The sequence below is a fragment of the Prionailurus bengalensis genome, chromosome A2 (assembly GCF_016509475.1).
Source record: "Prionailurus bengalensis isolate Pbe53 chromosome A2, Fcat_Pben_1.1_paternal_pri, whole genome shotgun sequence".
Taxonomy (NCBI): domain Eukaryota; kingdom Metazoa; phylum Chordata; class Mammalia; order Carnivora; family Felidae; genus Prionailurus; species Prionailurus bengalensis.
The window spans coordinates 57,916,194-57,943,832 of record NC_057348.1 but is presented as its reverse complement, the minus strand read 5'-3'; the positions used below and the strand labels follow the sequence as shown (position 1 = coordinate 57,943,832).

The following is a 27,639-nucleotide window of genomic DNA, read 5'->3' as shown; positions in this document are numbered from 1 at the left end:
CCCAATGCTTTTCTCTCTCAATCTACCGGTCACTTAGACCTGGAGGCAAACACATTCGAGGAACGTGTGCTGCAGAGCCAGGAATCTAAAGCCCCAGCTTTATAGCCAGAAGGCCAGAAAGGAGAACAAGGGAATCCCTAGGGGCAAAGTGTCAGGAAGATTGCAGATAGGAATGAGCTCAAGAAAATGATCCCATAGCTTTGGGCTTTTGGCTCAGAGGAAGGGAAGGTGCAACTATCTTTCATCAACCCAAATCTGGGTTCATCTGATACCAGCCACCTCCACCACACCACCTAAGTTCAACACCAACAAGATCAAAGTCATATACCTGAGGTGCATGGGTGGGGCAGTCAGTGCCACATCTTCCCTGCCCCAGAAGATCAACCCACTGCATCTGTCTCCATAAAAGTTTGGTGATGACATTGACAAGGCAACCAGTGGTTGAAAGGGTCTGGGGATCACAGTGAAACTGACAGGCCCAGATTGAAGTGGGAACTTCCACGTCTGCCCCGATTACCAAAGCCCTCAAGGAACCAGCAAGAGACAGAAAGAAGCAGAAAAACATTAAGCACAATGGAAATATCACTTTTGATGAGATTGTCAACATTTCTCAACAGATACAGCACCAAGCTTTAGCCAGAGAACTCTCTGGAACCATTAAAGATATCCTGGGGACTGCCCAGTGTGTGGGCTACAGTGTTGATGTCATCAATAGTGGTGCGGTGGAATACCCAGCTAGTGAAGAAAAAAAAAAAAGGTCCCGTGAAGTTGGTTATGAACTCCTGAGCTCATGCCCAAGGTGCACATGGATGATTTAGCCATATATTTTGGTATACCAAAGTCTTTGAAAACTGATCTGAATAGTAAACCGCTGCTCAGTCACTGCACAGCCACTGCATGGGCACACAGATGGAGAGAGCCCAGTAACATTGCAAGGGCTTTGAAAACTGAGCTGACACCAGGAGCATAGCCTGCAAAAGATAGATGGGAACATATCTCACTGGGTTAGTTTTCTGCTTAAAAAAAAATCAATATTTTTCCACAGGATTTAAACAACACCCAGAATCATACAATATTCACAATGCCTACATGTAATTCAAAATTACTTGACATACCAAAAACCAAGAAAATATCAATGTCTCACAAGGGAGAAGACAAGAGAAGATACCAACTCTGAGATGGCATGGATTTTGTCTTTTGGGGTTTTTTTGAAATACTTTTTTAAGTTTATTTATTTATTTATTGAGAGAGAGAAAGAGTGAGCAAGCCAGCGAGGGGCAGAGAAAGCGGGAGAGAGAGAATCCCAAGTAGACTCCATGCTGTCAGCACAGAGCCCAATGTGGGGTTTGATCCCACAAACCGTGAGATGATGACCTGAGCCAAATCCAAGGTCATACACTTAACCAACTGAGCCACCCAGGCACCCCAAGATTTTGAAATAACTAGACAGATGCTTTAAAGCAATTATAATAATGGGCTCCAAGAAGGAAGAGTGACTACTTTTGAAAGGTATGTAAAGATAGGAAGTCTCAGTAGAGAAGTAGAAGTTATTTTTTTAAAAAGAACCAAATGGAAATTTTGGAACTGGAAAATGAAATAGCAAATAGATTACTCAATGGTGTTAATATCACAGTGGAAATGACAGGAAAAAATGAGAAGTGAGTACATTTGAAGGTAATAAATAAAACTTACCCAATCGGAGTAACAAAGAGAAAAAATTGAAAAAGAAAAGTGAACAGAGCCCTGGGACCTATGAGACAATATTAAAAGATCTAATACTCATGTCATGATCCCAAAAAGAAAGGAGAAAAATATGGGTGAATAAAAAATATTTAAAAGAATAATGGCTGAAAACTTGCCAAAATTGGCCAACTAAATACACTTACAGATTCAAGAAACTCAGCAAACTAAAAACAAGATAAACACAAGAAAACTCACACCCAGACACATCATAAGCAAACTTCCAAAACCTAAAGATAGAGGAAAAGATCTTGAAGAAGCCAGAGAAGAAAAAAAGATAACATATGAGAGGAAAGTATTAGAATGGGTGTGAATTTCTCAAACCAGGCCAGAAGGAAGCAGAACAAAAACTTTAAGCTCTGAAAAAAAAAAAGGAATCACCTGGAATTGTACATTCAGTAAAAATATCCTTCAGGAATGAGGGCAAAATTAAGGTAAGACATTCTCTGATGGAGAGGAACTAAGAGTTTCTTGCCAACAGACCTCTAAAAAAGAAAGTTGAAGCAAATTCCTCAGATTGAAGGCAAATGATGTAGAGAAAGTTGGAACCTCAGGAATCAAGGAAGAGCAACAGAAATGGTAAATACGTGGATATTCGTATAATCGACTGCTTTTCTCCTCTTCAGTTCTTTAGAATATGTTTGACAGTTGGCAGAAAAAATTTTTACATTGTCTGACAGCGTTTTCTTTTTTTTTAAGTTTTTATTTTAATTCCAGTTAGTTAACATAGTGTTATATTACTTTCAGGTGTACAACACAGTGATTCAACAATTCTGTACACCACTCAGTGCTCATCACAAGTGCACTTCTGAATCCCTGTCACCCATTTAACCCATCCCCCCACCCACCTCCCCTCTGGTACCCATCAGTTTGTTCTCTCTATATATAGACATATAGGAACAAAACAAATGAGCAAAGGGGAAATACATATTATATATATTATATATATAAATTCTTAAATATATATTTAAATATATATATTTATATATAAATTTTAAATTTATATATTAAATACAGAGAGAGATTTCTTAAATTCCACATATAAATGAAATTATATGGTATTTGTCTTTCTCTGATTGACTTCTTTCGCTTAGCATAGTACACTCTAGCTTCATCCATGTCATTGCAAATGGCAAGATTTCATTGTTTTTTATGGATGAATATTTCAGGTGTACATTCATATATACATGTGAAGTACATTTGAAGGTAATAAATATATAATATATATAATATCCATTCATCAATTAATGGACATTTGGGCTGCTTCCATATCTTGGCTATTGTAAATAGTGCTACTATAAACATAAGGGTGCATGTTTCCCTTTGAATTAATGTTCTTGTATTTTGGGGGTAAATACCCAGTAGTGTGGGTGCTGGGTGATAAGGCAGTTCTATTTTTTATTTATTGTTTTAATATTTATTTATTTTTGAGACAGATACAGAGACAGAGAAAGAGCACAAGTAGGGGAGGGGTAGAGAGAGGGAGACAAAGAATCCGAAGCAGGCTCCAGGCTCTGAGCTGTCAGCACAGAGCCTGATGTGGCGCTTGAACTCACAAACCGCAAGATCATGACCTGAGCTGAAGTTGGACACCCAACCAACTGAGCCACCCAGGCGCCCCCAAGATAGTTCAATTTTTGACGTTTTGAGGAACCACCATACTGTTTTCCACAGCAGCTGCACCACTCTGCATTCCCACTAGCAGTGCATGAGTGTTCCTTTTTCTCCACATGTTGCCAATACCTATTGGTTCTTGGGTTTTTGATTTTAGCCATTCTGACAGGTGTGAGGTAATAGATATCTCATTGTAGTTTTGACTTGCATTCACTGATAAGCAATGATGAGCATTTTCCCATGCGCCTGTTGGCTATCTAGGTATCTTCTTTGGAGAAATGTCTGTCCATGTCTTCTGCCCGTTTTTCAGTTAGATTATTTGGTTTTTGGGTGTTGAGTTTTATAAGTTCTTTATATATTTTGGATACTAACCCTTTATTGGATATGCCATTTGCAAATATCTTCTCCCATTCCAAGGGTTGCCTTTTAGTTTTGTTGATTGTTTCCTTCACTGTACAGAAGCTTTTTATTTTGATGTAGTCCTAATAGTTTATTTTTGCTTTTGTTTCTCTTGCCTCTGGAGACTTCTTTCTTCTAGAAAGAAGTTGCTACAACCAATGGTCTGATAGTGTTTTCAGTGTATGTTAATGTTACACAGAGAGGACCATTTCCCCAACGGTAGGGAGAGGAACTACATGGTTCCTATGTTCCACTTGAAATGATAATATACTAATCTGTTAAAAGTTAAGTATATGTATTGTAATCCTTAGAACAACTGCTCAAAAAACTATTTTAAAAAGGTGTGTAAAAACTCAAGATAAATTAAAATGGATATTAAAAATGTTCAGAGAATACAAAAAGAAGGAAAGAGAAAATCAAGGTACAAAAATAAAAGGAATCATAAAATAGTGACCTAAATCTAAACATATCAATACTTACATAAATATAATGGTCTTTATCAGGTAATTTCATCTCATAGACCTTCCACCTCTGCTTAAAGAAAGTGTAATCTCATTTAAAAAAATAAAAAAAGATGTCTTCCTCTTGGGAACATGAAACTCAAAATATTTTCTTGAAAGAATCATTTCCTATTTTAACTCCTCCATGTAACTTTAAGCATAAAATGAATTCTATATTTCTTATACATAAACCCAGAATACTTAGTAGGAGTTCATTTACAAACCATTACATAGAATGTCAATTATCACTTGATCAAAAGGGGTTTTACATATCCATTTCTACAACTTGGTGGAAAATATAAAATCTTTGATTAAGTAATTGAATTTATAGACAGAGAAAGAACGTGACCATGCAACATGATTTTATAATTACACTGATATCTCTAGAGGGCTATAGAGAACCATTGCTTCCCCGTCCACCTCCTTTGCAGACAGACAACTACGTATACTCAGCCATTCATTTGGGGTTTTTTTCCCCCATTTGAATGGACTCTTGGCTTCTTCCACTAGCTGAAGCCATCAGCCGCTGGTTATGCCTATTTGTGACATTTATGACCCTCCTCTTCCTGATTGAGTCAGGGGCAGTTAAGTGGCTCCTTCCACCGATATGTGGCCCCTTCACCACTCGGTCCCCTCAGCGGAGGACAAACCAATTTAGCCTGGGGTCCATTACTCATTTTATGATTTATTATTTATTCACATACCCCTTCATTCAAAATGAAATAGAATTTGAGATGGCTTATAGAGATGCATACAACGCAAGAAGATAGAAATTAAAGTAAATCAGGTAATTGAATGAAAGGAAAATGAAAATAGAAAAAGAAAATCAAGCAAGATGAGGTGATGTCAGTACATAAAGGTGCCCGAAGTTCTTTTGCCCTGGCTATGTCTGGACTGCCAATTTATCTCTGATCTCACTAGAGGCCAGAGCAGAAAGGAAAGCACTCCCTGTCAGAGATGTGCCACTGCACATCACCCTCACGGGAAGAACAAGCCACTGCTTAGAACGTACACATCTTTTAAACATGGGAGAAACTTCTCCCCATAGCCTCATATAGAGTAGTGGGAAATGCCCCCAGCAATGCTCCCATAATGAATAAAATGGCAAGTTAGCATCTCACTGAAGAGTAAGTCAAAAGAAAACAACTCTACAAAGGTTTAAAATATTCTAAGTTTTTGGCTTTCTGGTAGTCTGATTGAATTCAAGGATGAAATTTAAATTTTTTTTTAATGTTTATTTATTTTTGAGACAGAGAGAGAGCATGAATGGGGGAGGGTCAGAGAGAGAGGGAGACACAGAATCTGAAGCAGGCTCCAGGCTCTGAGCTGTCAGCACAGAGTCCGACGTGGGGCTTGAACTCACGGACCATGAGATCATGACCTGAACTGAAGTCAGACGCTTAACCGACTGAGCCACCCAGGTGCCCCTCAAGGATGAAATTTAGACTGAAGTGTGCTTCTCAAATTTTTCCACTGACGTACCACCAACGACAGACAGCACCCCCCCTAAAATACATAGGGGTGCAATCCAAGGCAGTCTACCACATAGATGGAATTTCTTTGACAGCTCATTATTTATCTCAAAACTTCTATTTACTTCATGTAAAATAATGTTTCAGACCACTTAGTCTTGGAAGTGTCAGGATGCAGGGAGAGTTTCTTGACTCCTTTAATAATTAAGTGTGTTTATTTTTGGAATATTAGCTGAATTGAAAAAAGCTGACATTGAGTTCAACCTCCAGTTTCTTTATCCTTGTTAGTGTGATAATGTTTCCAGAACCCAAACTCTCATAAATAGATAAGTACAAATGCCAACCCCTGATTCCTTGCTTTATGAGCTCTGTTAGCAGAAATTTAGGACAGCATCCAGGATGGCCCCACCAAAACGTGTGGCCCTGCCCAGGTGATTCTGGGGTGGGGGAGGGGAGGGGCAGCATGGCAGGGGTCTGTGCTCTTCCTGAGAGTTCAAGCCCCCCACAAGCATGCCTGTTTTCTAGAACACTAGTTCAGAGCTTTCATACTCAAGAGAGCTTACTGGCTGTCTTCTTCACTTCCTTGCCACTGATGCAGTAATTTTCATTCCATATAAATAAAGTAAGAGATTTCTAGAAAAGCTGGTAATAGGCATACATGGTTTTTTTTTAAAATGTCTCCCCAATAAACACTGCAGTGAGCAGAAGGAAGCAAAATTAGTGAAGAAAACTGTCTACTTCGAAATTGTAAAAGGCCCCAGCCTGCATTAAGTTTCAGAAGGACACCAGAAGCCTTCACCCAGCTAAAACAAAGCAAAAAAAAAAAAAAAAAACAGTAAGCCAGATGTGGCAACGGTAAAAGACACATTCCAAGACAATGGTAGTAAGATGGAGAAGGCCATTTCATCTCAATAGGAGTAACAAGCAAGAAGATGGAACATTGTACTGGACACCTGTCATGTTTTAGGGGCTGACAGCATTTCCAGCAGCAGTGCCCACAGCCACAGCAGCCAGCCGTGTGAAGCAGCAGTGGTAGTGCTCTCCCCTGACAGGGCCTCCTGCCAAGCCTCCAGCTCTCCTCAATCTGTTGACCTACCTTCCTTGCAATAAATCCCCATTTTTGGAAAGCCAGCCCAATTTGGTTTCTGCTGTGGCTACCAAGAACCTGAACTGACACAAAGGGCATGACCCTTTTGTGTTTAACAACTTTGAAATATACATACCAGAAATGTATACAAATCATAAGACAAGTGGATAAATCCACAAAATCTGCATGGACTTTAAGATACCTTTCTCATAAATGGACAGATCAAATAGGTATTGAAAAAAAGAAATCAAGGCAAAAAGAGATTTAGAGCTTTGTGTTAATTTAAGCTAAGTACAATTAAATAAGAATTCAAAATCAGTTCCTCAGTCCCACTAGCAATATTTCAAATTATTCAATACCACATGTGTCTAAAGGTTGCTGTGTTGGACAGCATGGATTATAAAACATTTCCTTCATCACAGTAAGTTCTACTGGACAGAATTAGTATAAAGAAAATGTGATACACACACACACACACACACACACACTGGAATATTATTCGACCATGAAAAAGAAGGAAATCCTGCCATTTGCCACAACAAGGATGAACTGGGAAGACAACATGCTAAATGGAATAATCTGGACACACACAAAAAACCAAATACTATACCATCTCACTTATATGTGGAATCTAAAATAGTGATGTTCACAGATGTGGAGTGTGGAATGGTGGTTGCCAGGGACTTGGGGTGGGGAGACTGATGATGTTGGTCAAATGCTTTCAGTTATAAGATGAGTAAGTTCTGAGAATCTAACGTACAGCATGGTGACTACAATTAGCAATACTGTATTGTACACTTGAAATGTGCTTTAGTGTTCTCACTACACACATGCACACACACACAAAGGTAACTGTGTGGTGACGGATGTGTTAATTCACTTGATTGTGGTATTCATCTCACAATGTATACCTTAAACATATATAATTTTTGTCAATTGGTCTCAGTAAAGCTGGAAAAAATCTTCACCTTTACACCTAATTTTGTATTTGTAATTTTGTGATATTTTCCTTAAAGAGGACCACCAAATTTATATAAGCTTTAGGTCCCACTCATTGTCCTCATCAATATACTGTGGAAAATACAGTGATACCACGATGTCCCCCTTCATTCAATAGAGCTTAGTAGTTACGAGCACAGGTTTTGAGAATTGCGTATCTGGGTGCATATTCCGGGTCTGCCACTTCTAACTGTATGCCTGTAGCCACAGCATTTAATTGCTGTAAGTTTTTCCAAATCTGTAAACCTGGAATAACAAGAGTACTGGCTCACAGGCTTACTATGAGGATGATATAACACAGTGTCTCAAATGCAGCCAGCACATAGTGAGCACAGTAGACAGTACACATACAATAAATATCAGTTTTTTACTATTTTCTGGTGTTTGGGGAGTGAAGAGTCTTTCAGGAAATGCAGGTGAAAAAAAGACATTTTCAGGGAAATGAAAGCTGAAGGGTTTGCAGTAGACCTCCTCTAAAGTATGTACTTTATCACAGTATATACTTTATCATACATTATCATAGATGAAGTCTAAGATGCAAAAAATAATGAAGAGCAATGAAAGTGTAAATATGTGGGTTAATTCTAAATGAGCATTTACTGTATAAAACAATAATGATAATGTCTTGCACAGTTAAAAGATATGTAGAATTTAAATGCACACCAACAGTTGCTAATAAATTGGGAGGGCAGTAAATATAATTAAACTATTCTAAAGCCCTCCAAGAAGAGGGTCAAGCATTGATTATCTTTAGGTCTTGATAAGTTGAGTATGCATGTTTTACTTTCTAGGATAAACACCAAAAAAAAAGAAGAAGAAGAAGAAGAAGAAGAAGAAGAAGAAAGAAAGAAACAGGGTTTATAACTTCTGAATCAGTAGAGGGAAGGAAATGGAATAATAAAAAATACTCAGCCAATCTAAAAGATGGCATTAAAAGAGAAAAGAAAGAATAAGTGAGACAAGGACAATCCACAAATTAGGTGGTAGATTTAAATCAAAATAGATCAGTAATTACATTAAATATAAATGGATTAAATGCTCCAGTTAAAAGACAAAGATCATTAGAATGGTTCTTGAAATCTGACTTTTTTTTTTTTTTTGCTTTTTATTTATTTTTTTTTTCTGAAATTTATTGACAAATTGGTTTCCATACAACACCCAGTGCTCATCCCAAAAGGTGCCCTCCTCAATACCCATCACCCACCCTCTCCTCCCTCCCACCCCCCATCAACCCTCAGTTTGTTCTCAGTTTTTAACAGTCTCTTATGCTTTGGCTCTCTCCCATTCTAACCTCTTTTTTTTTTTTTCCTTCCCCTCCCCCGTGGGTTCCTGTTAAGTTTCTCAGGATCCACATAAGAGTGAGACCATATGGTATCTGTCTTTCTCTGTATGGCTTATTTCACTTAGCATCACACTCTCCAGTTCCATCCACGTTGCTACAAAAGGCCATATTTCATTTTTTCTCATTGCCATGTAATATTCCATTGTGTATATAAACCACAACTTCTTTATCCATTCATCAGTTCATGGACATTTAGGCTCTTTCCATAATTTGGCTATTGTTGAGAGTGCTGCTATGAACATTGGGGTACAGGTGGCCCTATGCATCAGTGCTCCTGTATCCCTTGGATAAATTCCTAGCAGTGCTATTGCTGGGTCATAGGGTAGGTCTATTTTTAATTTTCTGAGGAACCTCCACACTGCTTTCCAGAGCGGCTGCACCAATTTGCATTCCCACCAACAGTGCAAGAGGGTTCCCGTTTCTCCACATCCTCTCCAGCATCTATAGTCTCCTGATTTGTTCATTTTGGCCACTCTGACTGGCGTGAGGTGATACCTGAGTGTGGTTTTGATTTGTATTTCCCTGATAAGGAGCGACGCTGAACATCTTTTCATGTGTCTGTTGGCCATCCGGATGTCTTCTTTAGAGAAGTGTCTATTCATGTTTTCTGCCCATTTCTTCACTGGGTTATTTGTTTTTCGGGTGTGGAGTTTGGTGAGCTCTTTATAGATTTTGGATACTAGCCCTTTGTCCGATATGTCATTTGCAAATATCTTTTCCCATTCCGTTGGTTGCCTTTTAGTTTTGTTGGTTGTTTCCTTGGCTGTGCAGAAGCTTTTTATCTTCATAAGGTCCCAGTAATTCACTTTTGCTTTTAATTCCCTTGCCTTTGGGGATGTGTCGAGTAAGAGATTGCTACGGCTGAGGTCAGAGAGGTCTTTTCCTGCTTTCTCCTCTAAGGTTTTGATGGTTTCCTGTCTCACATTTAGGTCCTTTATCCATTTGGAGTTTATTTTTGTGAATGGTGTGAGAAAGTGGTCTAGTTTCAACCTTCTGCATGTTGCTGTCCAGTTCTCCCAGCACCATTTGTTAAAGAGGCTGTCTTTTTTCCATTGGATGTTCTTTCCTGCTTTGTCAAAGATGAGTTGGCCATACGTTTGTGGGTCTAGTTCTGGGGTTTCTATTCTATTCCATTGGTCTATGTGTCTGTTTTTGTGCCAAAAATCTGACTTTTTAGTATTTATCATATCAGTCAAAAGACTGCTGATGGAACTTATTCTAGAGTAAGAAGATCACTCATAATAATAAATTTATAAATGGTAAAATTTATATGTACTTAATAGCAGACTCAAAATGTGTATACTAAAAATTGACAGAACTAAAAGGAGAAACAGACAAATCCATAATCTTAGCAGAATATTTTAACAAAACTCTTTCAGTACCTGGAAGAACAAGCCCACAAAAATCAGTAAATACATGGAAGTGTTAGCTAACATGACCCAATGAGTGTATATGGGACATTGCACCAACTACAAGATACACATCCTTTACAGGCACATACGGACCATTTTCAAAAATTGATAATATGCCAGTATTGGGCACTTTTGTATATATTATCTCCTCTGATCATCATAAAATTATGAAATAGTCATCCAGACCAGGAATCTTCCATCTGCCCCTCCAGACTCACCCTGCCCCATTCTCTGTCATGCTCTACATCCTGCGAAGCCGACGTATACTGGGTGCATTCACAGACACCTTTCTCCTCTGTCTTCTGGTTGGGTTCAGCCAATGGGAGGCAAGAGCAGAGATTGTTGGGTGAAAGGAGGGTAGAGTCAGGGCATTTCCTGTCCCTGCCTCCTCCCTGTGGGGTTGCTGAGGATGACTGCTCCATCTTCCCCACCTATGTCTGCTGCAACCAGGCTGCACTCTCCAGACAGCTGCCCTCCCCAAGTCCAGTCCCTATTCCTCCCCTTGCTGCCTCTCAGGTCTAGGGGTGGTAATAGCCCTTGATGTTCTTAGCCCTGGAGGATTGTGCCATCCCTTGTGGGTCTTCTTGAACCCTGCCCACACCTTTCCAACAGACCCTTCACTAAATTCTCTTCAAATCATCCAGATAGGGTGAGCCATCTGTTTCCTGCAAGGACCGTGGCTTAGTATTAGCATCCCTGTCTGCCCTTATGGAAACATAAACTCAGGGAGGTCAGCAACTCATACAAGGTCACAAGCTGTATCTCCCCTACAGGTGTAGAAATATGACAATTTCATCTGTAGCTCCCAACATTAATAAATTAGCAAATGTAGACAGTAGTCTACAGTAGTCTGTTAGTATGTCAAATAATTTCTGAATGTGAGTTGTAACATGGCCTTTGTTAGTTTCTTAAATGTCAGGGGCATTGTGCCTTCCATGTAAAGTATGTTTATTCAGTTGTTTTTTCATTTTGGTACTTGATGCCTTTTAGAGGAAGTTGTTAAATAGAGTGAAAATGGCCTCTGAATTTAATACCCCCATGATATTTTTGTCTTCCTACCTTGCTATTTTTCAGATCGACATGAAGTTATCTCCAAAGAAATACTGGAGCTAGACCCATGGGAAAACCAGTGGAATGTTGTAGCCATTGATGTCCTCATGCATGACAGTTACGATGTCTGCCTGGTGGCCAGGATGAACCCCCGAGACCTCATCCCCCCACCTTCAGATTTGGTGGAAGAAGGCAATGAGCACTGAAGTCAGTGTTTGCTGTAGGACCTCCTGCTACGTCTGCACAGGAGGCATTAGGAATGGAGAGAGCCACAGGCCCCAGCCAGTCACCCTGGACATGTGTGTTGCAGGCATAGCGGTCCATGTGCATAGCAGCGTGTGCTTGGTGCTGTGATAGGGAGTGAGCAGAGTCTGTGCTCAGGGACCTCCAGTCGGCTAGGATGGACAAGACATTACAAGGCCAAGTGTGGCGACAGCACAGGAAGAACACAGGGTGAGTGCCATAGGAATAGGGTGATGGAGGGACCTCATGCTGCTGGGACTCAAGGACTGCACTGTCAAGGAGCAGGCCTTTCACCAGGGCCTCGGAGGATGAGGAAGAAGCAGTCCCATGGGTCCAGCTGATGGGGACATCACAGAAACAGCTGAGCAAAGGCCCAGAACTGGGTCAGGTTGCCGGGGCCATAGGCTCTGCTACTAAGGTTGGAAAAGAAGGTTACAGATAAGTGACCAACACCTGGAAAAGCAAGGACTGTGGACCTGGTCGCTGAGCAGGGGAGTTATCTCAACATCCTGTGATGTTAAAGGAAGACTTCTCTCTCTGCTCTGTTCTGGTTTCAGTCTTACAAAGGCTTTCTATTCTCGTGTATGATACTCTTCTACTGCAACAACATTGCCCAAAACGGGGCTAGCCGTGGACCACAAGTTGCCAACAGCTCAGGCACTCAAGCCCAACCACAGTGAGCAGAGAGGAACTCCACCCTGGGCCAGGGCAGTGCCAGGGACAGAGATGGGGAGCCCTGCTACCCTGGCCCACTCAGGTTGGCACACAGTGCCCTGGACAACACTTATCCAAGCTGCCCTTGGCCGGCTCTCAAGTGCATATGACCTTCTGGACACTGGCCCTGGCTGCATGCAACTGGCCTAGGCCACCCATAGTCCAGGCCCTGGAGTGAAGGAGAGAGGAAGCATATCCTTTTGGCTACCTGCCGCCTGCCCTCTTACCCAGCCTTTGCAATATCTTCCCCAAGACTGGAAGGTAGGGATGGAGCTGCCTGCTTCAGCTCCGGTTGAGCATCATCAGAAAACAGGTACTCCCAAGATATGCTTTAGGGCTGACATGTAAATGACACATGGGAAATCCATCTATTTTCCTGGCCATCCAAACTCTTGGAAGCACAATGGATTCAAAGAATGCATTTTGGTAGCTTCTCCAGAGTGTCCCAGTGCACAGGACTCTTGCTTACACAGGAGTGGTCAGCAAATTCCCTAGAATTTTCCCAGAAGGAGACAATGCTAGATCGAGATGGCTCTTCTCTGGTGCAGAGCTATGTGGCCGTGATGCCCATCAGCCCATGTCGCCAGATTCCAGTGAGAGGCTACACCAGGCAGAAGAGCCAGGTCCATGGAAACTGGAGCCAGTTGGAAACCTGCTTCTGCCACCACCCAGAGGGTCCACTTAGACCAGCACAGGTTGTCCCCAAGTAGGCCAGGCTCTAGGAGGGCAGGGGCCGTGTCTGTCACTTTGCACTTTGCAACTGTGCTACTCGAAGCCCGCGGTGAGCAAAGTGTGCTTGTAGGCAGTGAGGCGCAAACACATTCTCTGTGTTTATACAGAGGGTTCTAAGAACACTACTCACGTGAGTTCAAATGAGCTGATCCTTCTCCACAATCTGTGGATTATTTTTCTTGCTGCAAAGGCAGAGCAGTTCTGGGAGTGGGCAGTGCTGGCCATGGAAGCCATGGTTGCAGAGAGCCCCCCACAGGTCTGTTTCCCCAACTTCCTCTTAGCAGAACCACAGTGCCTGCTGCACACACACACTAGAAGCTGCCACATTTCCGTGTGTCAAGGAGGCCTGGTCGGCACGTCGTGATCCATCTTCTAGAGGCACTGGGTTCAAGATCTCGGCCCTGGTGCCAGCGTTGCTACTTAGCCAGCCGTGTGATCTTGGCCAAAAATAACCTTTTCTAAAGCCTCATTTTTTTTTTTTATTTTTATTTTTCCAACGTTTTTATTTATTTATTTTTTTGGGACAGAGAGAGACAGAGCACGAACGGGGGAGGGGCAGAGAGAGAGGGAGACACAGAATCGGAAACAGGCTCCAGGCTCTGAGCCATCAGCCCAGAGCCCGACGCGGGGCTCGAACTCCCGGACCGTGAGATCGTGACCTGGCTGAAGTCGGACGCTTAACCGACTGCGCCACCCAGGCGCCCCTCATTTTCCCCAAATGAAGGATGGGAAGAAAAATCATTTCTAGGTGGTGTGAGGACCAAGCGAGAAAGTGCTGAGCACAGTCCCTGTTCGATACTAATAAACATCCTTTACCTGCCATTATTTCTAGTAGCATCGTCATTGTAGTCTGCATTTCCCAAAGCATGGTGCCCACAACAACCAGTACTTGAGTGGACTCGTGGGATTATAGGGGAGCCGTGCATGTGGTGTGAGGGGGTTCTTAGCTCCCCAGACCCAGCCACTCAGGCCCTCCAGGTGGTGTGCAGGTAAACAAGCAAGCCTTCGCTTTAGTGTCTATTTTAAGCCCGAGGTGCTTTTTGTCTGACTTTCATATTTGTAAATTAAAAACAAGATGTCTCTGCCCTCCTGTTGGCAGATATTGTCAGAGATTCAGCTTTGAATTCCTACCGCTCCTTTCCTCATCTCAGCTGATGGCTGTCCCAGTATCTCAGTGGAGGACTCTCAGAAAACATGGACTCTTCGTGAGGCAGGACTTCCGGACACTGAGCAGCACACCATAGTAGGGAAATGATCCGGAGGCTGAGGCTGGCAAGAGGTGGCAGCCATCAGCCCAGCCCCGTCTGGTCTGCATCCGCCAAGAAAGCGCCACTGTTCTCACTGATCGACTTTATGATGAGCAAATGCTTTCAGTTTGAACTTACAAAATAAAAATGTACGATAATGAACAATCACTTTTATTGTTTTTCATATTGCAATTCCATGTAGATTTCTCTTGAAGAAGGGACTCCTGTGCCCAGCAAGTACTGAGCATCCCAGGGAGGGCAGGGAGGGATGTCCCGCCAGAAGATCACGAGGAGCAAGCAAGGCCCAGAGGCCAGGACGTGTGAGGTGGGAAGGGGGGCAGGAGGTGACCCTGCTTCCAGGACAGTTGAAACACAGGAGGATGTCAGGAAAAAGAGATGAGGCCAATCACGAGAGGCCTTGAATGCCACACCAAAGAGTCAGTCGCTGCCTTGGCACCTCGGTTTCAGGCAAGGAAGTCCTTCAGGAACAACCCTCCAGGGTGCAGTGTGGATGGGCAGGGTGAGAGCAGACACGGGCAGGAGTCCCTGTCACCGAAGCTGAACTAACCTGGTAACCGCGAGGTTAGGACAGCAAGTCCATTGCACAGAAGCAGAGGGTGTGTGTGGTTTGCTAGCAGATTCAGAGAGCAGGGAGATGCTGGGAGCTTTACCACAGGAGAATGGCCAGTCACCCAAAACCAAAACCCAGAAAACGTTTTCAGGGGTCCTGCCCCCTCCACCAGTGACCCTTAAAGACAGCCACCAACCAGATGGCTTCAGCCGTTCACACCGGGCCCAGCCGGGAGTCATCAAGAGAGAAAAGAGGGTTTGGGGTGTAGTTGACTCATACCACTTCTTTGCCAGCCCTAGCGGCCCCAGCTGGCCCCATCTTTGTTTGCAACAACAAGGAGGCTGTCCCAGCTCATCAGGAAGTCCTGCATGAAGCGGTCACAGAAGCCACTGCTTGTACCATAGCTAGCTTAACAGGCCATGTAGAATAGTCTCGGCCAAAGGGATCTAGAGGGACATCTCTGGAGGGACTTTTGGAAGGGTTTTCTCTGCCAAGTCTTTTCAAATCTGTGTGCCACTGGGGCTGCAGCCACTGCCCTGCGGTGACAAGGAGACAAACAGAGACAGCTGCAGTTGACCCACAGATGGGGACAAGCCGGGGGCATGGAGAGACCCAGGTCCTGGATAACACGCTGAAGCCACGGAATGAACCAGCCATGGGACTTTTTGCCACATGCCACTTGTTTCGATAAATGTTCCCTAAGTTCAGACTTCCCTGAGTTCCTTGCAGCCCAAGATTTCCCAACACTCCAACCCTCCCCCACCAAAGCCACTTGCTCTTGGGGTGACATTTGCTAGCCCCGCCCAAGGGGAGGACTCAAACAGTCCAGTTGCTGGGATATCTGAGAGTGTCTTCATTCCCTCTGTGAGGGGAGTTCTGCATGCCTGGCCGATGGTTTCCGAGCTATCTCTCCAGTATTTTCCTCTCAAAACTCCAGTGTTTTTGTTTCCTACTAATCCCACCCGCCACCTGTTTTTGTGAATAAAATGTTCTGGGGGCACAGCCACACTCACCACGCACGTTTTGTCTACGGCTTTCCGGCTGCAGCAGCAGACCCAAGGAGCTGCGATGGAGACCTCCGGCCCGTGAAGCCCAGAATATTTACCATCTGGTCCTTCACAGAAAAGGTTTGCCAACTTCCAGTGCCTTCCATCAGATTCCCTTGACGAGAAATACTGAGCTAAGGAAATACGTCCATTATAAAGGAAAATAGATGCCTAGTCTTTTGTTTTCACATATATACCATGGTTCTCTTCCATTCTGCTTTTACTCAGCAATATGGCTAAAAGAGAGGGTTTCACTTTCTTTTTTATGGGCCATATCGCACCTTATCACAGGTGTGACCTAATTTCTCTAACAGATCACCCAGGGATGGGGATTTCACAGTTGTTCCCTCCAGCTGTTACTTGAAGGGGTAGGGATCTGACCTGCTCTATTGCTGTGAGCTGTGGCACTCAATTCCAGACTGGCGGTTGTTTGGAAAGTGGGCTTTGCACGACACTTAGGTTCTCTGTGGAGGCCGGGAGCCTGGGAGACACATGCAGGGGCGTGCCCGGCTGTGCTGCATGTGGTCTCAAGCCACTCAGTGGCATCTGGGCTTATGGAGAGACATGACAGGTAGCAGCCAAGTTAGGAAGTAGAGTGGATTCATGCAAAGGCTGGTCTGAGCCGCACTGAAGGGCTCACGAGGAGGGCACCCAGTCAGCACCGAGAGGGGCACCTGATGTGTGAGCGTGGTCGCAGCCCACGTGGGAGGCCAGGCACCTCCCTCAGCATTGAAAGACCCAGCAGTGGGTCATCTCCAAGGGCCAGTGCAGCACAGGAAAAATGAGGTCAGAAAGAGCAACCGAAGCTTCTGGTGCCACACCAAACCTGGGGCTCTTCACCCCCAAGAGCACTTCCTTTGAGTCAGGCATGGTCTAAGGCCCAGCAGTGGCAATGATAGCCGGTTTCTCTGCCTTTGCAATGCTGTGGGTCTCCAGAACCATATTCTAAGGGGAGCAAGCCGACTCTGTGTCTGTAGCATCTGAGGGGCAGGACCTGAGAGGACGGACGAGGGAGAGGGCAGGATCAGGACATCCCATGGCACAGATCTGACAGCTCCAGCCCAGATGGAGCCACTCTCCCCCTTTCTCCACTTGGCACATTGGAGGGCTCAGCCCTGAGCTAGCGGGAGGCCCCTTGCCACCAAGGAGCTACTCAGAGGGGAGCCGCGCGAGGAGGATCAGAACTCACCCGCAGTGGGGAACCTGGTCTTTCTCACTTTTCTTGAGCCAGGGCTGAGCTGGGCAGAGATCCGTGATGCAGGGCCCTGCCCTTCACAAGTTCACGTTCTAGAGGAGAGACGAATGCATATACAGCAAAGGACATCTTATGAGGGGTTGGAGTCTACACATTATGCACTCACTCTGCCCAAGTGGTTTCCGATCATTATGTGCACAACTTTCAGCCGGAAAAAAAGTCACTGGCTGGCTCAGTGGGTAGAGCACGTGACTCTTGATCTCAGGGTTGTGAGTTCTAGCCCCACATTGGGCATAGAGATTAGTTAAAATACCAGCACACATACTCTCTAATCGCCACCAAGCCCTACCAAAAAAAGTTTTCTGTCTCAAAAGCAGACCCATGCAAGCACCACCTTGCTGGCCTCTCTCATGGCCCAGAACCCCAGGTGCAGGTAGCTGGGTGCAGAGAAAGCGGGGCCAACCAGTTCCCATCCCAGCCCCCACACCCTGCTGTGTGACCTTGGGCACCCCTCATCCCCTCTCCTTTCTGGTCCCTACCTAGACAGTGGGACTAATCATTTCTACTCCACTTGCAGGATGTTGGAAAATCGAATGAAGTGATTCTCCCCCCTTGGAGGAGAAAATTTCGTAACCTGGGGGAGTGACCCTGGGGCCTCTCTCTACCCACAGCTCTCCAGGGCCACATCCCACACCACCCACCTTATGTGACCTGAAACCTCTCTGCCTCAGTTTCTCGGTCTGAGAAAAGAAGGGTGAGAAAGAACAGCATCGGTCTCAGGATAGCTGTGAAGACCAGACGTTTGGACCAGACCGTTGTTCAGAGCTATGAAGGGATTAGAACAGTCTTCTGTTGCTCTGATTTCTCCAGCTCCCCCCACAGCACCAAGAACTCTTCACTCTTGCGACACACTCTTGCTGAGTATCTACCATGGTCCATGCACTGCTCTGGGAACTCCCCTCTTCAGTCTCTCCAGAACATAGAAAGCTAAGCCAAAGGAAAAAAATAAATAAAAATCAGGGCACCATTAACCCCGGAGAGGAAAGCTAGCCACACCTTACCAAGGCTCAGCTATGACTGGTGTTTACATCAGTTTACAAGAACGCAAAGCCTGAGCTGGAATTAATGACTAGGAAGGGAATAGGGGCAGGGACATGGGTGAGGACAGGGACGAAAGATCCTCAACAAGCAGGTACCCTCCACTCCTATGCCGGGTGTTCTCCATTATTGCAGGAAAGGGCCTTCCATGCCCGAGTCACTGAAGAGCCTCGGCAGGGCAGCGCCTGGTTCTCAGGAGCTAATGGACCCACAGTTTGGAGGCCCTTGAACCAGCAAAACTCAGAGCTGGCCTGGACGCACCACAGGCCCAACCTCTCACCCGCCAGAAGGGGGACCCCAGGCCCAAGCTGGGAAGGACTTTTGCAAGGCCACACCAGGAGCTCGTGGCAGAACCAAACACGACCCACTCAGCTGGCCCCGGTCCCCTCCCCACTCGCTCTTGTGCATGCACGTGGTGGAGAACGTCACTGCTTAAAGACCACGAAACAGCACCAGGTGTGGCCCTCGGGGCCTCTCTGCGCCTCTGTTGCCCCATCTGTAAAATGGGGGTATAGTAGTATGCAACCCTTAGGGTATGGGGGTTAAAAGCACGCATGTAGATGAAGCGCCTAGGGGAATATTGGCTCACCTAAAAGTTAGGGGTCTGCACTACCATTAATTATCGTTAATTCCTCTACCAGGAAGAGACAATCTCTGTGGTGCAATGTCAAGTGAAAAAGGCAAGATGGAGAACTAAGTATATAACCCGGTTCCATTGGCGGGATGTGGACAAGGCCATGAGCACCACCATACATGTCTGTGTCCATGTATGCATGTGTGTGAGTGTTTATGAGAATGTTATGTGTGTATGCAGACGCATGTGTATATGTGTATAAGAGCGTGTGTGCCTATAATGTGTGTATGGCGGTGTGTGAGTGTGTATATATGTATGAGTGTGCCCTGTAAGGGTGAATACAAACCTAAAACTAGAGAAATTGAGTCTTATCTGGTGCATGACAGGAAAACCAGACCCTCTCCCACACTTCAGCATTTCCTTTAGAAAAGTTGACATTGTAAATGCTATATCTCTGTCTCCCTGAGATGTATGTAAACCTCTCTCTTTTTTTTAAGTTTATTTAGAGAGAGAGAGAGAGAGCAAGAAAGCAGGGGACAGAGAGAGAGAGAGAGGGAGAGAGAGAATCCTAAGCAGGCTCCACACTGCCAGCACGGAGCCCCACGTGGGGCTCGAACTCACAAACTGTGAGTTCATGACCTGAGCCCAAATCAAGAGTTGGACACCCAACCAACTGAGCCACCCAGGTGCCTGGTATGTCACTCTCTTTTAAAGTTTAATAAGGGGGTGCCTGGATGGCTCAGTTGGTTGAGCATAAGACTCCTGATTTCTGCTCAGGTCATGATCTCAGAGATCATGAGATTGAGTCCTGCATCAGGCTCTGCACTGACAGCATGGAGCCTGCTTGGGATACTCTCTCTCTCTCTCTCTCTCTCTCTCTCTCTCTTTCTCTCGAAAATTAAAAAAAAAAAAAAGGTAAATAAGGAGGCACCTACCTGGCTCAGTCAGAAGAGCATGTGACTCTTAATCACAGGGTTGTGAGTTCGAGCCCCACATTGGGTGTAGAGATGACAAAAAATAAATAAATAAAATAAACTTTTTAAAAATAGATAAAAGCTAAATAAGCTTCTTGATGGTTTTGCATCCTGGGACTGGCTTTCTCAGAGTCAAGCCTCCCTCTCTAAAATGTAAACATTCAGAAGGTTGGTGCCTGTCCCCCCTCTTGCCAGGTCCCAGGACGCAACTGCCTGCTTGTCAAAGGATGAGAGGGATTTCACTTTTCCTCTGGGTAAAGACAACTAGCACGTGGGCAATGGCTTGTGTCTGCCAGGCTGTATAAAAAGGTAAGCTGTCGTTTTCTTCTTTGCAACCTCTTTAGCGGATTACCCATGATGCATGCAGTCTGGTTCAATGCTTATTCAATAACAAAACTGTTTTCTTTCTCTTCTATCTTCGTGGAGAGGTTTTCTGGGTTGGCAAGAGATTTTAATTATTTTCCCAGCGGTATGTGCATGTGTATACGACTGAGTGTGTGTATACATGTGTGTGTGCCTGGGTGTATATGTAGGCATTGGAGGGTGTGGGGGTATATAGCAAGATTCCTAAGAAGCTGGTACACTGCACCCCTCCAGGACTCTGGAACTGGGAGACTGGGGTCAGACAGGGAAGGGAGAAACCAAATTTTTTTTTTAATTTTGTTTTAACGTTTACTCATTTTTGAGAGAACAGAGCGTGAGCTGGGGAGGAGCAGAGAGAGAGAGAGAGAGAGACATAGAATCCAAAGCAGGCTCCAGACTGAGCTGTCAGCACAGAGCCCGAGCCGGGGCTGGAACTCATGGACCACAGGATCACGACCTGAGCCGAAGTCAGATGCTTAACCAACCGAGTCACCCAGGTGCCCCTGAAACCAAATTTTTTCTATATACTCTGTGTGGCAATTGAACTAAGCACATGCATTGTCTTTCAGAAAGACATAATTTCCAGTCACTTTGCACTGTCTGCAGGAGGGTTTTCTCTATATGACTAATGACAGTTAACCCAACCACAGCTCCCTACGGGCCCTACATCCTTCAGTCATTTAACCTCCAAAGCACTTGGCAGACCTGCCAGCCAATCGCTGCTGCTGTGATCACTCCCATTTTAGAGACAGGAAAGTGCTGTGATCACTCCCATTTTAGAGACAGGAAAGCTGATGCTTGTCCAAAGTCAGGGGGGTGGGGGCACACCGGGGTGGGGAGTCACACCCAGACCTGTCTCTGTGTGCCAACCACGTGCCCAGTGTCCCTCCAGCGCAGGGGTCCGAGTGGCGGCACCCACAGCTGGTCCCTGGGGACCTACAGCCCTCAGTCCTGCGTCCCTGGCTCTCTCCCCTGGGAGCCACCCGGCCAGACTCCCCCCCCCCCCCCCCCCCCCCCCCCCCCCCCCCCCCCCCCCCCCCCCCCCCCGTCAGGGCTTTCGTCTCGCAGGATTCCGCCGCCCCCGCCCAGCCCCAGTCTCGCCTGCAGCGGCTGCGGCTGCGGGTCAGACAGGACCCGGGTCAGACAGGCGGGGTGTGAAACTCAGGGCAGTCAGGACTCAACGGCCAAGAACACTGATTACATCAGGCTCCCCCGAGGAAGGAGGTCGAGCTGCCAAACGGATTGCTCTTTGGTCCCCTTAAACCCAGGAAGGATGAAGGATGGTAGCAAATGGAGCGGGAAAACAGGGCCACCTGGAAAACGGCCTTGGACCTGGTGGCTCCAGCCGCAGCCTTCGGGTCACTGTCCCGTGGACAAGGGCTGCCCCGCCCAGGCGTCAGGTGCCAGCTAGCCAGGGCCGCCTCCTTCAGCGCCACCATCAGGGGGGCTCACCCTGCTTTTAGGGTCAAGCCCCGACCCACCCTCCTTGCCCCTCTCCCGGAGGCCGCGTTTCCCAACGTTGCGGCCGCGAACTGGCGAGGATGTCAGGGAAGCAGCTCCTCCCCCTGGTGGCCGGACCCGACAACTGCCTGCGTTGAGGCGGTGGGCCCCCGCCCTGCCCCCCGGGACCAGGCTCGCTCCCCAGGCCCTAGCAGGGCCTGCTCCCGACACAACCCGGACAGCAGGGATCCGGAGATGCAGGAACCGCATCGGCAAAGTCCCTTAGACCTGGTTTAGAAACAGGGTACCTAAAGAAGGTCTACAAAACGATAAGCAAAAAAAAGCAGGGGGGGGTGGGCGGGGGGGGGGGGGGGGGAGATGAGCAGCCGAGAAGACACCACTCCTCACCCCTCCTTTGGCAGAAAGCAGACAAGAGCGCCGTCCTGACCCGGCCTGGCCGGGACCCTCTGCCGCGTGGAGCACCTCAAGGCAGCCTCTTTGGAGAATGGCTTGGCATTACTTGGTAAAGCTGAAGGTGCAAACGCCCTGCCGCCCTCGCAGATGCAGAGGGAAGAAACCCTTGCCCCCAGGCCAAGGGAGGTGTAGGCATCCGCGCCAGGCATTCACAGCAGCGTTTTCTGTAATAACTGGGAAGGTGTCAGAAAATGAACCCAGCGCCCCTCAACAGAAGAATGGATGGCTACTCTAGGTGCATTCGTGCAACGGAACCATCTGCAGAAATTAGAACAAACCAGAATACACACATCTGTGTGGATAAATCTCAGAAACATAACATTGAATGACAACAAGCATGTAGCCAGATTATAGATCCCGCATGAAACCACAGGGTAAAACATGCGAAATGATGCTGTGTATGAGTTAGAGATGTGTACGGATGTAATAAAGTAAATAACGTGGATGACAAAGATTCACAATGACCTCAGACAGGGTTATGTGTAGGGAGAGAGAGAAATGCGATGGAGAAAGGCCCAAAGCTGACTTCGGTTTCATCAGAATGTCTCCAGGACCTCAAGGATTCCCAACCAAGTAGAAGGCAACATCAGGATTTGTTCTAGCCCTGTGATCTTCACACAGATATCTGTTACATTGTTCTCTATTCTTTCCTACATGTTTCCAATATATTTTATAAAGAGCCACACAGCACTCCATGGTTCTAACCCCAGCTCCCGCACCACTGGCTGTGTGGCCTTGGCCCAGTCACTTAACCTGTCTGAATCTGAGCTTCCTTATCTGTATCAGGAAAATAGTAAGAGCTACCCTGTCAGGAGAAATGAAGGAGTCGGGGCCTGGGTGGCTCAGTCAGTTAAGTGTCCAACTCTTGACTTTGGCTCAGGTCATGATCTCATGGTTCATGGGTATGAGCCCCACATTGGGCTCTACACTGACAGTGCAGATATATATATATATATATGATATATATATATATATATATATATATATATATCGTGATATATATATGATATATATATATGATATATATGATATATATATATCATATATCATATATATATATCACGATATATTTCCATTCTGCCATCAATCAACACATAGTTTCCAGTTTGGGAAACTGTTATGAAGGGTGCTATGAACACTTTGTCCATGTCCTTTGGTGAACATATGCAATCATTTCTCTTGAGTATCTTCCTAGGAGTGGAATCTCTGAGTCATAGCATAGGTGTATGTGTAGCTTAAGGTAAACTGTTTTCCAAAACGGTCACACCAATTTCCACACCCATCAACAATGTACCAGAGGTCCTATGGCTCCATGAGCTCACTGTCCCTTGCTGTTATCAGACTTGTTCATTAGCTAGTCTGGCACATGAGTGGTGATAAGGCAGCTTTGAAAAACCTAGCTCCATGCCAAAACACACATAATCCAATTTTAAAAATGGGCAGAAGACATACATAACATTTCTCCAAAGAAGACATACATGTGGCCAACAGACACATGAAAAGATGCTCATCATCACTCATTATCAGGGAAATATAAATCAAAACTACAATGAGAGACCACCTCACACCTGTCAGAATGGCTAAAACCAACAACACAAGAAACAACAGGTGTTGGTGAGGATGTAGAGAAAAAGGAACTCTTGTGCACTGCGGGTGGGAGTGCAAACTGGCGTAGCCACTCTGGAAAACAGTATGGAGGTTCCTCAAAAAATTAAAAATAGAATTACTTTATGATCCAGTAACTGCAGTACTGGGTATTTACCCAAAGAAAACAAAAACACTAACTCAAAAAGATATATGTACTTTAAAAATTTTTTTTCCAATGTTTATTTTTGAGAGATAGAAAGACAGAGTGTGACCAGGGTAGGGGCAGAGAGAGAGACATACACAGAGGAAAAAGGTTCCAGCCTCTGAGCTGTCAGCACAGAGCCCGACGTGGGGCTCGAACTCACGAGCGGTGAGATCATGACCTGAGCTGAAGTCGGATGCTTAATTGACTGACCCACCCGGGCACCCCCAGACTCTTAATTGCAGAAAACAAACCGGCAGCTACCAGAGGGGAGGTGAATGGGGGGATGGGTTAAATGAGTGATGGGGATTCAGGAGTGCACTTGTCATGATGAGCCATCGAGTGATGTATGGAACTGTTAAATCAATGTATTGTACACCTGAAACTAATATGACACGATATTAAATATTAAATATTAAATATTAAATATGAAACTAATATGACACGATATTTAAATACCAGTATAGTATTTAAAATTAAATTTAATTAAATGTTTAAAAATAGCTCCATAACATGTCAAAGGTCACAAGGAGCCCCCTAAAAAAAGGCCCCATTGTCCAAAGATGGGAATATTTGAGCATTAAAAAGAATTATTATAATTGATTAAAACCCATCAAATAAAAATTCACAAGTTTATAAGCATAATCAAAATAAGGGAAAGCAAAAATAAATCTAATTTGCCACTATTGAGTATCAACTCCTTATTCTCAAAATTATTACGGGGCATAATTAAGCGTGATTCCCGACTTACCGGTACAAACTGGAATTCCGGGTTACCGAGGGACTCCAGCTGATGTGGGAAAGCTCTTCCGTGCAGAAGCATTCCATTTATAAATGTGGAAGTAGGGACAGCTTTAAAATCACAATTGAAATAACTGATCCGGGCTACAATCATCAATGAATGCCAAAGCCGTGGGGTGATAGCCACAGGCTGACAAAGTCTCATCCCCTAGGGAAAAATCCAGAGGAAAAATATACCTTATAAGGGAGAGCAAGCTGTCATTATCTGGACCCACTTATCAGTAAGAGCAAAACAAGCAGACATTCTGTGCCATCTGACATGATACGGAATGAAGTACCCAGCACCACCTGTGAAGGATTCTTGCCAAAAATGTTGTAACTACATCCAATACATCCTTCAATATTACTTTAAGTTGTTAGGAAACAAAAAATGGAGAAGCAGTTAATACAGTACCTCAGGGGAGCAAGCAGATCAATCCAGAGAAAGGGACTTTCTACAGGAAAACTGGCCCCATCTCTTCCACGGGTCCGTGGCACAGGGAAAACTACAAGGAGGAGGGGCTTGAATCCCTTCACTGATTGTTCTCTCGTCCACGGCAGCCCTCTGGCATCCTTGCCCACCCAGGCTGAACTTCTCAGAGGTAAATACGAGTTGGCCCCGTGGATCTTCAAAAACAGTTTTGGAAGTATGAGTCATTGCTGGCGGAACACTTCATTTATCCCTAACATGAGAGAATAAAGATTTTCTAGTAAGCATAATTCCTAGGCCAACAGTATTCAACTGTCATGCTGGAAAATGCATTAAGTCACATATGTGACTTGATCAGAGTAAAGTGCACTGTGAGAGGTCTGTCAGTAATGATTTGCTTTATTTAAATCAGATCAAACTCATCATTTGCACTTTAAAAGTGGCTTCTTGGGAGGGAATGAAGGTGTTACAGGGAGTACCAGGAAGGTACAAGCAAGACACTGCATACAACCCAAGGGACTGCTTGCAATAGAACTACTACCGGTCAGAGACATCCCAGCAGAGAACAACATTGGGACTAGCTGTTCTGGGGGTTCAGGGTTTATCCTGTGATCAACACACTTTTGTATAACGGGACTTGAATATATGCAAAATACACCTTACAATCCCCTGTAAGAAGGACTAACTACTGTACCAAACTGAAAGCCCCCTTTTAGGTCTCATGGTCATCACTGTGACTGTCATATGCTTCCTTATGCTTGCCTGGGGCTTAGCTCGCTCTCACTTTTCTGTCTTTCCCTCAGAACGGATCATCTCAATTGTTCTATCTTTATGTTTGTTGATTCTTCCTCCCACCTGTTGAAATCTGTTATTGAGCTCCTCTGGTGGAGTTTTCATTTCTGTTACTGTATTTGTTTTTTTACTCTGTAATTTCTATGTTTGTAATTTGTAGCTCTTTATTGGTATTTTCTATTTGGTAAGACAGTGTTCGCATACTTTCCTTTAATTCTTCAGACATGCTTTAACTCTTTGTACATGTTTTGGAAAAGCACATTTAAAGTTTTTGTGTAAGGAGGCATTCAGATGGATAAAAAAAAACACAGGAAAAGATGCTCAACATCACTCATCATCAGGGAAATACAAATCAAAACCACAATGAGATACCACCTCATATCTGTCAGGATGACTAAAATTAACAACACAGGAAACAACAGGTGTTGGCGAGGATGCGGAGAAACGGGAACCCTCTTGCACTGTTGGTGGGAATGCAAACTGGTGCAGCCACTCTGGAAAACAGTATGGAGTTTCCTCAAAAAGTTAAAAATAGAATTACCCAATGATCCAGCAATTGCACTACTAGGTATTTACCCAAAGAATTCAAAAATAGAGATTTGAAGAGGCACAAACACCCCAGTGTTTATAGCAGCATTATTAACAATAGCCAAACTATGGAAAGAGCCCAAGTGTCCATCAACTGATGAATGGATAAAGAAGATGTGGTGTGTGCGTGTGTGTGTGTGTGTGTGTGTGTGTGTGTGTGATGGAATATTACTGAGCCATGAAAAAGAATGAAATCTTACCATTTGAAACAACATGGATGGAGCTAGAGTGTATTATGCTAAGCGAAATCAGTTACAGAAAGACAAATACCATATGATTTCCCTCATATGTGGAATTTAGGAATCAAAACAGATGAACATATGGGAAGGGGAAAACAGAGAGAGGGAAGCAAACCATAAGAGACTCTTAATGGTAGACAACAGACTGAGGGTTGATGGAGAGAGGTGGGTGGGGGATGGGCGAAATGAGGTGATGGGTATTAAGGAGGGCACTTGTTTTGATGCCCTTCTCATGTGTTATATGTAAGTGATGAATCACTAAATTCTACTCTTGAAACCAATATTACACTATATGTTAACTAACTAGAATTTAAATTAAAATTGGGAGGAAAAAAATTAAAACATAAAAAGAACCCTTACCTCACACTTCACACTGTACATAAAATCATTTTCCAGTGGGTCAAAGACCTAACTACAAAACATAAAACAATAAAAATTCAAAATGTAAGAGAAAATCTTCATTCTTTTGAGGTATGCAAAAAATTTTTTTAAACACTAAACTTACAGAAGTACAGAAACACGAACTATAATATAGAAGATTTATAAATTCTTCTTCATTGAATTTAAGAACTTCTCTGTTTATTAGCAGATATCACCAAGAAGTGAAAACTCAAGTCACAGAACAGAATTATGTTCACAATAATAGAGCCAAAAATAAGGAAATCCTGCAAATTAACAAGAAAAAAACAACCCTGAAAATTTCATGTAAAAAAGACCAACGATTTGGACAGACAT

The 27,639-nt window shown here is 44.5% G+C and overlaps 1 protein-coding gene and 1 long non-coding RNA gene across 4 annotated transcripts in view; one reads left to right on the top strand and one right to left on the bottom strand.

The window, feature by feature from the left end:
• The window catches only part of KBTBD12 (kelch repeat and BTB domain containing 12), a 77,454-nt gene extending 63,683 nt beyond the window's left edge, over positions 1-13,771 (top strand). For all 3 annotated transcript variants that reach the window (XM_043588280.1, XM_043588281.1, XM_043588279.1), the window contains exon 6: positions 11,640-13,771. In XM_043588280.1, coding sequence (XP_043444215.1) covers positions 11,640-11,821 — 182 coding nt within the window. In that variant the 3' untranslated portion in view covers positions 11,822-13,771. The remainder of the gene's footprint in view (positions 1-11,639) is intronic.
• Positions 368-26,743, bottom strand: LOC122487593. Its single transcript, XR_006298415.1, has 4 exons — positions 26,733-26,743; positions 22,244-22,255; positions 15,319-15,325; positions 368-609 (listed from the first exon to the last, which is right to left on the bottom strand). It is a non-coding gene; the product is annotated as an uncharacterized LOC122487593 (long non-coding RNA).
• Between the last annotated feature and the right edge of the window lie 896 nt (positions 26,744-27,639).